Genomic DNA, 13,953 nt, shown 5'->3' on the forward strand with positions numbered 1-13,953 from the left:
AGGAAGAGTCCTCTTTGAACAGAAGGTATTGATGCCTGCAGAAGCATATCTTAATATTGAGATTCATGGAAGAAAAACTTAATTTACTTTCAGAAATGCAATTATAACAGTATAACAAATGAAAACAATCTAAAATTTTGAGAGCTTCTTCAGATTGCAAGTCCCTAAACTTGTTGATAGACCTCAGATTGACCCTTCTCCGGATGGTGCTTTACAGCAGGGGTGTCAAACTCAAGGCCTTGCAGGCTGGATCTGGCCTGCAGAGTGCTTAGATCTGGCCTGTGGGGCTGCCCTGGAAACACCAAAGGACCGGTCCGTGGTGCCTCTGCCAGCGAAAATGGAGCTCGCAGCCAAAAAGGGAAACCGGGAGTCTGTTTCCACTGGCAGAGCATTTGGGTCACCAAAGGTACCCCAGACATAAGTGACATCAAACTGGCCACATACTTTAATATTGATAGAAGCAAATGTTTGTAGCTCAGAGTTGAACTGTGCAATCATTGGTGCTCTCTGGCCAAAATATCTCCTCGCCAGCAGTCAACATCCAGATGAATAGAGATTAATACTGAGGTTAGCACTAAGCCAACAAGCAAGAAACAAGAAAGACCCCAAATCAAGAAACCACCAATTCAGACAAACAAGCTAACAGTAAATAACAGAGCCTAATCAAGGAACCACCAAGACCACTTCCATCAACACTGACAAGCCAAGCCATAATATAAAGAAATAGAGCTGTGAAAGGAGATGAAGATGGCTATGTTGATAATATAGCTTTCAAAGAGACCAAAAACAGAAATTTTTTGAACAGCAGAAAGATGGGAATATTTGCAAGCCTAGTAACATTCAGTCTGCCACTTCAAACAAGCAAACAAACAAACAAACAATGTGCCATACTGGAATCTGCTATTTGCAATGTGAAGATAGATTTAGAATAATGGTTAAATCCTAGGCAAAATTGCTTAGCTGTGTTTAACTGTGCTATGAAGTAGAATGATATGCCTCAGAGTGTCCTCTGCAATTTTTTACATATAACATTTTTAAAAAAGAACACTTAGCATGAAGATGATTTTATTATAAAGGCAATCTTTCTTATTCTTCAGTGCAGTCTAGCAGATCTCCAATATTTTTACTGCCTTGTTAAATTGGGGAAGGTGCTTGACCCTTCCTTCTGCCCCCACATTTCCACACAGTGGAGGTAAAAGGATTGTGTGTTTTTTTTTGTTTTGTTTTTTGCCAGTTTGTGAACCTTTGTCTTACTAGTTCTTTATTGCAGCTCTAGCTGAAGTTCTCTATTAGAGCAAGTGGATATTTTGAAAGTGTATATTATTGCAAATGGCTATTTTGACACTGAGCTAGTGCTATTCTTAGAAGATGAAATCAACAAGATAGAAATAGGATCTTGTGGATTTTGTGACATTCAAACATTTGCAAAGAATATAAAACCACTGACAAATAATATATTGAATAGATTTGAAGATGTAATAATTGTTACAATAATCTGCTTAGTCAAATCTATGGTTATAATTTATAGTTAGTTGCACTACATGTACATAGACACATTTATTGCACAAACATTACATTAAATCATGGTTTTATTAACTGTGATTAATTGAATACACCATAATTGGCATGGCTCATTTATAACTTATTTTTTTGCAAATTACAATAGCAAGATGCACAGGACACAAATAACCATAAAACTATTTCTACCTGTGATCTCACAACAGGTGTGGTTGTTAAAAATACTAGAATGGTTCTTGGTACAAACACACAGAGGACGGAGGAAGGGAGAGAAAGAGGCAGCTATTAAATATTTTCAAATTTGAGTGATCAAATAAGGTTTTAAACTTTTCATTCAAATTCTTAGAAGTTTAGGCAGAAACCCTAAAATCTTGGCAGTTTGAGGAATCTTGTATGATTCCAACCATTGCATTTTTTAAAAAGTTGGAGGCTGCAAGCATCACCTGAAGTCAAGGGCCACAGTGTTTGCAGACACAATACTGCCAACCCCTGGCCTATATGAATGTCTTCCAAACCTTTCATGGATGATATGGAGGTCCACATTAAAGAAAACATTGGGAACTGTTCACTTAGTGCTCTCTGGGAACCAGATCATATACTGCTGAAACTGCTTTGTTTGAAAGCTACTAACTCATAAATTTTTATTCAGGTTATTAAAGCAATTAAAAATTTAACAGTTACCTTTCTTGAAGTTGCAATCCCATTTTGCATAGGCTGAGCCAATGGAGGTCACGGAGGATTCTGTTCAGTATGCATTTTTAAGAGCTATTGACACCACAAAATTTTATTCTCCATCTTTAAAACCAACATTTTTTCTTGCACATAGCTTTGTTCTAAGAAGCTATTTTCTCCCATAGTTATCCTTATTCTCCCACCCATTTTTTTTAAAAAAATGCATCCGAAATTTTAGTACTTCTCTTTGCATATCGAGATTGGTAAGCAGAAATTTAGTATTATATCTGAATCTGCCAATAGTTTAATAATATGTAGCCTAGCAACATGTGTGAACAGATTATTGTTTCTTAGACTAGCTGGAGATGCTTGAACACAACTTCTGCTCTGCATGATTCCCAAAGACATAAATAGACCATACATGTATGACTAATTTCTATATTCCTGGGGACCACTGTCTTTCTATATTACTGTCCTCATAGCAGAAATATACTTTACAAGGAGGTCATAATATTATTGTTGTCAGGAAATCCTGCTTTGGAAATAATGCTAAAGTGTGGTCTTAGGACCCCCAGTGTTTCCCCAAGACCCTCTGAGGGGGGTCTGCAAAATCAAAACTATTTGCCAGTCTATGTTCAAAAAGTGCATTGGTAAAATCCCATCAAGCAGTAATCAGAAGTGGTAGTGGAAGCAAATGCACCACTTTTAATTTTTAATATGGTAAGTATTGATCAATATAACCCACATAAACAAAAGTTCTAATTTCTTAAAATAGGAAGGGATTTCAAGAAAAAAAAAGTACACTGTTAAATATAATAGCAAATCTAGAAGAAAAATGTTGTTCTTGGCAGCCTAAATAGTTGTTTCTTTCTTAGCCAATTAAAGTATGATTATATTTTTTTCATTGTATTTTGAATAACATTTAGTGCTGCTGCTAGGGTGTCATATTTTTTTAGGGGAAATGATCTAGCCTGTGGACTGACACCTGCTTTGAAACATTCCTCAGGTTTCTAGTAAGTTGAATGGCATAATTAATAGCCATTTTTCCAAGGTTGCAAAAATAGGTGTTAATTATTCACAATCTAACACATGTACTTATTTCTTTAGACTTAAAGTCTCTGTGAAAGTGTGATGGGCATAGAAATTGAATCTTTCTGCCTTGTTTAATAAAAAGAGTGGTTTTGTGCACTGCACTGCACTGAGGCAGATGTGGGAAACTATGACCCCTTTATGACTTGTGGACTTCAACTCTCAGAATCCCTAAGCCAGCATGGCTCACTCAGGAATTATGGAAGTTGAAGTCCACAAGTCATAAAACGGCCATAGTTCCCCATCCTTGCACTAAGGGCAGGCTATACAAACTGTGGATTACTGATCTTTCCCTTCAGTTACTCATTATCAACAGATTTCAATGTCATATGCTTCTCTCTGTTTTGTTCTGTCACCATCCTGGCATGTAATGTTCATAAGGGAAGTTCCAAATATATGGGACAGTGGATCAGATAACATGGGTTCAGATAACATGATAAATCTTAAACTAGAGTGATTTCATAATTTGTTTGTTTACATAGCCATGTTATATCAAAGCATACACAGTAAATGATGAGATCTTTGAACAAATAGTAATGCACTCCTGTCTTCTTCTATAAGTATATTATTTTTAGATACACATGGTGAAATGATGAGAGAAGAAAAGGCCTCACAACTATCCAGATAAAACTTACAAATCCTGATGATCAATGTCTCAAAAAAACATTGGCCTCAATGTCTCAAAAAGATGGTTATCATGACATTCTAAGAAAATAGAAGATTTCCACAAAAGTCTGAACCTCAAGCTATCAACCTCCATTTTAACTTAGTTTATTATCATGTTGTATGAACCTAGTCTGCATGACACAAATTTCTTTCTTTCCTTCCTTCCTTCCTTCCTTCCTTCCTTCCTTCCTTCCTTCCTTCCTTCCTTCCTTCCTTATCCTGATATATTTCTTTATCTGTGCTGAGAAAGGCAGAAATTACCTACTCCATTTTCATTGTCAATTCTAAGGTTGGTAGCTGTACCTATTGTCATATGTCTGGTCTTCTTTATATTTAATCCCAGACCCATTTACATTTTCAGTTATTAGAGTAGTGTCATAAGCACAGCAGAGGTATCCTCATCTTTTTCAAATAAACCTGTGTGTGTGTGTGTGTGTGTGTGTGTGTGTGTGTAAAGTTAGTTGTTATCAAACTAGAGCCAGTCTGTTTTGCCACGTTCTGTCCAAACAGTAGTTTCCTATCCTGTTCACAGGTTTTGCCCAAGGCCAGTGAGATATTTTGAAATTCTCATTTTCCTATGGATATTACACAGCTTGATCCAGTTGACAAAATAAAAGGCCTTTTTACCATCAGTAAAACATATACCATATTTACTTCTTTGTTGGTATCCCTTGGCTTTCTCAATTACTGTATCTAACATGCACCAACGATAATATCACTTGTTCCTCAGCCTTTTCTAAAACCAACCTGATCATCTGGTATTTCCCTTTCCATGTAATCCCAAACTCTAATCCCAAACACTATTTTGCTAGCAAGAAAATTAAGGATATTATGTGATGAACTGCATACTCTGTTAAACTAATTTTCTTTGTTATTGGTATTTTGATTAATTTGTCATAGTATCTCGGCCACGGAATTGTTTTCGAGATTGGCTGGTATGGTTTGGTTACAACCTTTACTGATTCTTCTTCTATAGTTTGCCCTATTTCTGATTTGACAATGACTAGAATGCTGATCATCATTTATCACTAGAGTTTCTTGAAAATAGGCAACATCTAAGGATTGTAATGGTATGTGGAAATGACCTTGGGAGACAGGGAAAGGCCACATTCCAAGATAATAATTCAGTAACAGGCATCTTAGCCTGAAGCAAGAACATGGGCATGGTAAATGTCTCAGAATGATCCTCCTTAGTTTCTTGGGCTGTAAAGGCAGGTGAGAAATGTGCTTTCAACTTTCAAGATTCTCTTACTGTAAACGTAAAGAAGAATTAGTTCATCTGGATGTTCTTCATGACTGGACTACCTTCTAGTGTACAGAAGTTGAGCAAACTTTCCCTCCTTTTTTGATATTCTTTGAATCAGTTATAAACTCAATGAAGAAATAATTGGCTTGGCAGAAACTCTTAAGTCGTTCCCTACTTTATTTCTGTTTCTGAGGCCATACTATGTTTTTCTCCTTACTATTTCCAACTTGTCATTCCAGTGTTTACCCTCAAGCAATACATCTTGTTTGCATATTCTTGTCAACCTCTTCTTCAACTTCACTGATTGGACCATCAACTTAGATAACCATCATATTAAAAGGTTATCCATGAAGTTTAACTGTTGTTACTAGTGACTGATTGCATTGTGCCCAAGTCCTGTCTTTGATATCCTTCCTGACTGTGTAAGCAAATAGCTTTTTTGTGCCCTTAATAAACAGTATGAACTGACTAAAATGTCTGATTTCAGTTCTATTTGCTGGTGCTTAAGATGTAAGTGTGTAATTAATTCACTTTATATTTCACTGTCTTAACTATTCTTATGTTCATTTTTCTTATATTTTATGTTCACAATCTATTTCTATTGCTTCACATTTTTTAACTTCATAGAAGCAATATCAACTAGACCTCCCAAAGGCTTTAATCTAGATGCATCATAAATACTATTAATATTCTGAAAGGCCTCAGCTCTTCCTCACTATCATATTGAATGCCATTCACATTGAGGGCCCATTAGTCAGCACAATGTCATCAATCACTTTCTCTCGCAAGCTCTCTCTTTTTAATCTGGGTGGTTTTCTTTGTAAAATACAATCATGGTTTACTTTTGCCTTTCCCCACATTATAGCATTGTCACTAAAGCAAGAATCTATCTACAAATCTCCAATATCTTTTTATATCACTACTATCATTATAGATACTGTTTATTTCAGTGGGGGAGTTGAGGTGATGGGTGACATAATTCTTTATATCTGGGTAGCTTATGAGACTTATGGTTCCCCCCCCCATCCCATTGGTATGAGTAAATATATTTGGGATAGAAGTATGATTGTTTGCCTAGCTCTGCTCTCGTAAGAGCTGAATAAGTATTCCCTTTGAGGAAGCAGGTGTTCCTGTTTTAAGAAATTATGTATTTCTTTACTTCAGTGTAGTACTCCTTACAATCTCCTCTCCTATAAGTAATCTGCATTTTGTTTTATTTCAGTTTTTTTCTTTCTGTATTTGCTGTTTCAGAATACTTGTCTGTCTTTGCCGTCTTGCTACCTCTTCTGCACAGAAGGGGTACTTGGGCCGTCATCCTCTATTAAGGTCTTTTGACCATTTATGTTTTAATTTTAGCTCCTTTGGAGCAGTTCTGATGTCTTTGTGACCCCCCAGTACTTGTCTTGTTGTTATTGTCTCGTCTTTTTCAAGGATGACGGCCTTTTCTGCCCAATTCCCACAAACATCTTCTCCCTTTCACCCTAGAAATTTCCTGAAAATCACTTTGGAGTCAAAAGTGACAGGAATAAATTCCTTGTTCCTCAATTTCTAATCTATTTCGGCTCAAAACTAAACTCTGAATAAAACCTAAAATCTACCCATGACTTTAAAAGTCAGAAATGTATGTGACTTTGTGCAGAAGCTGCCTACATCCTGGAATGAGAATGCAAAATCAAATGTTTCGTTCCATGGGTGAGATAGTTGGTCACTTACCAAAATGAAATTCATGTGAGCAGCTGATTGGCACTCTTTCTGACTTGCCCTATCTAGGATAGGGAGGGAGGATTTAATATAATGGAAACCCGATTTAAGCCCATGATTGGTTTTTCTTCTTCTTACCCTTACTAAATTTCTCCCATCAAGCATCCCTGGTTCCTTTTCTTTACTATTGAGATAAGTGGAAATATGCCCTGACTCCCTCTCTGCTTTCCTTCCCTCCTCCAAAATTTGCGTAGATCCTGAGAGGACTAGCGCCCACATGATCTCAGCAGATGATGCAGAATATCCACGGGAATATCGCACCCTGGGCAACGGCACACGACGCTTCTCCAACGTAGGGTTGGTGCACACCTCAGAACGTCGTCATACTGTCATTGCTGCCCAGAGTCTAGAAGCCCTTACAGGGCTCCAGAAGTCTGAGATGGAACGCAAGAGGGATGCATTCATGGACCACTTAAAGAACAAATACCCACAGCATGCCTTAGCAATTCGAGGACAACAGGACAGGATCCGGGATCAGGTAAGAGCAGCTTTTCTCTATCACAACATTACTTTTCTCTTGACAACGATAGGACTTAATGCAGTCCTGACAGATTTGCAAATGTTTTCCTAGACTAGTCGATCTCAATCTCAACAATTTTAAAATGTGTGGACCTCAGTTCCCAGAACTCCCTAAGCAGCATGTAAGCAGCATCCAAAATGTGTTTCTGACAATGATGTGAAATTATTTTTTTTACCCAATGATTAAGGTTCCAGTCGCTTCATTTCCACAAGTTATCTATATACAGGTAGTCCTCAACTTACAACAGTTCATTTAGTGACCTTTCGAAATTAAAACAGCAAAAAATGAAAAAGAATGACTTAAGACCATTTTTCACACTTATGACTGTTGAAGCATCCTCATGGTCATCTGATACATTTGGATGCTTGACAACTGACTCACTTTTATGATGGTTGCAATGTCCCAGGGTCATGACAGTTGCAATGTCATGTGATTTTGCATTTTTCTGACAAGCAAAGTCAATGGGGAAACCAGATTCTCTTAACAATTATGGTATTAATTTAACAACTGCAGTGTTTCACTTAACAAGTATGGCAAGAAAAGTCATAAAATAGGATAACATTCATTTAACAAATTTCTTACTTGTTAACATAAATTTTCAGCTCAATTGTGATTGTAAGTTGAGGACTAACTATTGCAGATTTAAGTATATTTCAGATTAGGGTATTCTTGAGAATATATATTATAATTTAATGAAGGCATTGTCAATATATAATAATTTTGAAGTACTTTCATGAAGTTATGATTTCCCAGATTTTTTCTTTGAAGAAATTACTGAAACTAATTATTTCAAAAATTTTCAAACTGTAAGTATTAGCTATATTTTAGAATTTTTACCAGTTTTCATTTCCTTGTTTTAGTCTTTATTTGGAACATTTTATGTTCCATAATTATTATCTGTTTGGTTTTTAATCACACTATTGTTATACCTTTGCTAATAGTTGCAAATTATTTTTTCTCACCATTGGCCAAGAACAGATTGGCTTAAAAAAAAAATTGGACTTTTAGTCAGAACTGCAGAGGTAATCCTTTAGCTCAATAGATTATCATAAATTTGAAACTAAATTCTAAATACTGAAATGTAAAATTTCAAGATGATTCTGTTCCAGATTCACACACACTTTTGGGCAAGATTTACAACTGATTTACAAGATTTATGTTTGGGAATAATTTGTTTTTCAAGATAGCTCTACAACTTGCTTTGCTCTTCTAACAATCTCAAAGTTACTTCCCTAGTTGCTTATGTTCTATGGCTTATAGTTTGATTGTATTTTAGAGGAAAAAAAATTCTGGATGAAGATTAACAGGCTATGGAAAGCTAGGAAACCCACCTAAGTCTGCCTTCCTATATATCCAAGTCCAGTGCCAACTGCCCTGGCTCAGCAGGGAGCCATAAGGAAATAGGCTCAAATACAATGAGCTTTGGTATAATAGATCCACAGACCAGTACAGGTCCATGACCTGTTGAGAAGCAGGATACGCAAATAGCGGGTGCATGCATGAAACCCTCTTTCCCCGCTGCTGCTGCCTCTACCATAACTAGTCTGTTCAGTCAGAAAGGTTGGTATAGTCAAGGAAAAGATCAATAGGACCATGGAGAGAGCAATGCAGTTTGTCAATTGAATTCACCTTTCCTATTGTTCCATCGAGTTAACTGTGGCCCATTGATTATTTTAAAAGGTATTTGGACCTGACTACCTTGTGGTTCCATTTCTGTTTGTACACTTAAAAAAAATATGGTCATTTCTGAAGCTCAAATTCTTATTTGGGTGAGATCCAGATGAAGCCATAAAAGAGTTATCCTTTAAACCAGCTTTTTGCAATCTGGACATTATTCAGATAAAATGATTTCAATTTCTAAAAATCTTGGGAATTGCAACAGTAGGTTAAGGAAAGTTGACCTAGTCTATAAATCAGATGGTGACTCTAACTGAATGGGTTATTCAAAAGTGGGATGATCTGTGTTTTACTCTATCTGTTCTATTAAATTGAACTCTTGATCTGTAGGACATGATTCTGATTGTTTTTGACAATCAGAAAACAATCTAGAGCAATGTTTAATATATGCCCTACCAAAAATTAGTCACTTAAAAAACCCAAAATACATAAAAGGATGATTAAATGAACCTGTTATCTTTTTGAAACAGTCATAAAAGATCTAAAACAGAATCAGTGTGGTATTGTAATTTAAAGTAAGATGTGAGAGAATTATTTTCTCTTTTGCCTTCAGACTTAAAAATGCATAGGGTCACTTTGGGCTACTTGCTCTCTCGTAGGTCAATCTACCTCACAGATTTGCCTTTATGGGAACAAAATAAAGGGAGATCCCCAGGTAAGCTGGCTAGAGCTCTTGAAGATAGAAATCTAACAAATAAATATAAATAAAATCACTGACATTTGGATTCAAGTATAAACATTCTATTTAAGAGATTAGGAACAAAATTTATCTGTAACAAAATTGTACACATTCTTTCTATAATGACCTTCATGTACACATAGCTTTAATCAATGTGTATTCTGAGACCATTGCAGACATTCAGTGTAGAAGGAGTTTTGTTTTGCTTTTTTGAAGATGGAGAAAACCATTAAAATGATGGAAGAAAGAGTGGGACAATTGCTGTGAAAAGTTACAGCACACGTCAGCCAAAGGGCTGCTTATATTGCCTTCATAAGGCTTATGAGTGCGTGTAGATGCACGATGGCTGAATAACCTGAAGCTGAAGATGGCCTGAAGGTTTGAATTCTAGCATTGTGTGTCAGGGTGAGCTCTCATCCCTTGCCTCAGCTGCTTTCTACCTAATAGTTCGAAAGCAAGTTCTATGCAAATAGATAAATAAATAGTACTTTGGTGGGAAGGGGAATTTTTGCTCTGTGCAGTCAGTTAGATTCCTGCTGGCTCTGAACCTTCCCAGTTGCAGGGGCCATTTACATGACGGCTCCAGGAAGGGAGGGGATCTAGGATGCTGCTGCAGAAAAAGCTGCCTATCTTTTTTTCTGGTGCAAAGCCAGCTCGCCCTCCTCTGGCACACCTTGGGAAGCACACAAGCATGTTCTACAACAGAGCTGGCAAATTAGCAGCCTAACTACTTCTCTGCAATAGCATTGTGGTGTCCTAGCTAATAATGATAAATAATAATGAGTGAGTTTGGCAAATGAATAAACATATATGGATAATAGAATACTAATGTTTTTAAAATGGATGATTTGCTACTCTTTAGTGTTCTATTTACATTATTATTTGTTAGGCTTAATTGGAGCACATGGCATTTGTATTTATTTTTTAAAAATTTGGTAAAGAAGACATTTTTTTAAGATATAAGGCATTCAAAGTGACCTTAACCTCCTGGAAACCAATTGAATACCTCAGAATATAAGAAAAATGTTCTGGATTTGATCTCAGGGATATCTAATTCTATTTCCACAGTGGTGATATAGTTGGAAAGCTTTCAAAAATAATAGTGCAATAGCACTTTTCTGCTCATGTTGCCTAACAACTGGTTTGAGTGACAAAGTGTCTATAATATTGGAAATAATATATAGCCATCAGAGCAAGTTGTTATGGGTGTGCACATATTAGGACTGAGCATCATTTGATGTTAAGATCAATGTGAGAACATGTTTTCAAATCCAAATATCAATCCCAGAAAATATGGTAGAATTTTAAAACATCTAGATAAGTATCTTTTGTTAAAGGATAATTCTAATCTTTGTGAGTTACAAGACTCAAACTGCTGTTTGATTTTCAGATAGCAAGTGGATGAATATCATACATTTGAGTGGTTTGTTAAGATCTCAAGAGTTCTTCTCAATATTACACAAGTTGGGACTCTCAAGATCTTTCATTATTCAAAGTATGAATCTCCTAATGTATGCATTGTAATGGACTTTCAGAAAAACCTTGTAAGAGAGGAGGAAGAGCTGCTGCACCCTAGGTAACAGTCAGACAAGAGATATCAGAAAAAGAAGAAGAAACAAGGGTTGAAAAAGTGTCTCAGAAGAGATCCTCAGTAGTTCTCTAGCTTGGAAAGACAAGGGAGGGAGCAATGCTTTCAGATTTGCAATATTCTTTCACTGTAACCATACAATAAAGGTGATATTAATACTCATGTTGTTGGTTTCTTCTCTGGGCTACTGCAAAAGGTTGACATGGATTGACATTAACACATCTCTATGTTGTACTTCAGGATGAAAGAAGAGATATGCTGTGATTTTTAAACTATTTTGCCTCATTTGCCCCATTTCTGCCTTCCTTATATTTAAACAAAAAGAAAAAAAAGACAGTGGAGCATGAAGGGAAAAGATTAAATTAGATCAGAATCACATTGCTCATTTGTTTTGTTTGTTTCCACAAGTTCCTGCCTTCCCTAGTTATTTTCAAGAATATTCCCTGCCAACCATGCAATGTTTTAATTATTTATGATTGGACAAACGTGCAAACACCATGTGGGAGATTTTATGAAAATTCTTCTGAGTGGAAAATATTGAGTAGGGGACAATTTATTAGAAAGTGAGGTTGGAAGAAATGATTACATTCCGTCTTTCAGAACCCCAACTTCATTTACTCCTACCCTGTCTATGGCTGTGCTTTTAAGCTTTCAAAATATGTGAATGATCTCCCATATCACTGAGTTTCTTGGCTTAGACGAACATTAGTTTGTTCTTATTTGGGTTAATACATATTTTTCTGCCTGTCTAGTTATCTTGCAATTTGCAATATCCCTCTGACATTTCTTCCTGCTTCACTTTGGATAAAGTATTTAGTTTAAGATGTCTCCCTTGAAGAACTATCCCACAATTCTGTTTGACTCCAGTCCTAATCCTGCTGGGACTCATCAATTTTGAGGAAGAGCTTACAGTAAGGAATGGAGTAACAAACTGAAACTGTGAACTTGGTTGAGAGAGACCACTTGGGATTATTATAATGAAATCCTTTTAGTTGCTGCTTGGGCTTATAATTGTTGGGAGTGATACAAGTGGGACTGATTCACATTGAAAGGCTTATTTTGAATTTTCAAGTAATCTGAATCTGAGTGGAAGTCTGTCAAAATATGATATATCTTTAAAAGAAGTAGATTCAATTTAAGAAAATTAAACTAAACTATAATTTGTTTAACAATATTGAATAAACTACAATTGATTGGATTCACAAGTTATGCTACAATCCATGGCTTTAGAATCTATAATATCTGGGTTAATACTGTATATTTACACTAAGCTAAAATCAAAGATATCTCACTTGGGCTTTCCATTTAAAATCCAGCCCATAACTCTAGAGAATGTGTCTGAATTTAATCTCACATGATGTGTTTGTTAGGATTGTCATCTAGCTTCAGGCCTTTTCTTGAGTCTATTCATGAAATTTCAAATTGTCTAAAATGACTTCAATTCCGTGGAATTTTGTCTAGATGGATGATCCTGGGAAATGAACTTTTCATTTGTTCATGTTTTTCAGGCAGCAAAGGTAGGTTTGAAAATACGTACAAATTTTTATCTATTTTCTATCTATCTATCTAATCTATCAATCTATCTACACAGAGAGAGAGAGCCTTAAGCTTTTAGAGGAAACGTACAATATAAGTCTTATGACTTGAATGAAAGAATATATGGTCATATGATTTCCCATAGATTCTGGGTAGATTTTAGTGTTTTGTATAACTCTTCTGATCTGTGAAATAACTAACAAAACGGATCTATATATCTCCATGATGAAGAGTAGAATCAGAATTTGTGTTGTGTTACTGTAAAATAATCTTAGGTTGAAGAAATGGAGAAACAAGCATAAAAATGAACAATCCAATATAATTTATGCTTAAATATGACCCTGGTGGAACTTTTATTACAAAGAATCCATGTTCTTAAATATATTTGTATGGTTGTATTCTTCTGTGAGTTAACTGTCAATAAAGGCACAAGTGAAGGAGAAACTGGACAAAAGAAGCAAAAGAACCCATTTTTATTGGTGCATTGATGCTGTAATAACCAATAATGGTGTAGTTGTGATTTAGCAGCTGTTGTAATACGGTCAGAATTCCTTCATCTTTTATTGATTGTTTGAAAGGAAGAGTTGGTTTAAAAAGGCAGGAGCCCAATATTTATAACCTTAGAAGCCCTCCCACAGTTGGAAGAAAAGCAAAGAAATACATAGAGCATAGAATAATAGGGTTAGAAGGGAGTTTGGAAATATTCTAGTCCAACCGTCTGCTCAAGCAGGAGATCCTTTATCATTCCAGACAAATGGATATCCCATCTGCCTTTTTGAAAATCTACAATGATTGAGCACCCAGTTCTGGAGGCAACCCATTCCACTAATTAGTTGTTCTCTTTGTCAGGAAATTTCTCCATAGTTCTTGGTTGGATCTCTGTTTAATAATCTGATACTTCTTTTTCTGTCCTCAAGTGCTTTGGAAAGTAGGTCAACTGCATCTTCTCTGTGACAACCCTCAAGTACTGGAAGACAGCTATCATATCACCCCTAGTTAAA

The 13,953-nt window shown here is 36.0% G+C and overlaps 1 protein-coding gene across 3 annotated transcripts in view; it reads left to right on the forward strand.

Moving 5' to 3' along the window:
- Window positions 1–13,953, forward strand: part of SRCIN1 (SRC kinase signaling inhibitor 1) — a 263,536-nt gene that overhangs the window by 105,871 nt on the left and 143,712 nt on the right. For all 3 annotated transcript variants that reach the window (XM_026669536.2, XM_087947868.1, XM_087947869.1), the window contains exon 2: window positions 7,147–7,430. In XM_026669536.2, coding sequence (XP_026525321.2) covers window positions 7,147–7,430 — 284 coding nt within the window. The remainder of the gene's footprint in view (window positions 1–7,146; window positions 7,431–13,953) is intronic.

Source organism: Notechis scutatus, chromosome Z (genome assembly GCF_049901735.1).
Source record: "Notechis scutatus isolate UNSWTSFEM ecotype Mainland chromosome Z, rNotScu1.2, whole genome shotgun sequence".
In the NCBI taxonomy this organism is placed as follows: Eukaryota; Metazoa; Chordata; class Lepidosauria; order Squamata; family Elapidae; genus Notechis; species Notechis scutatus.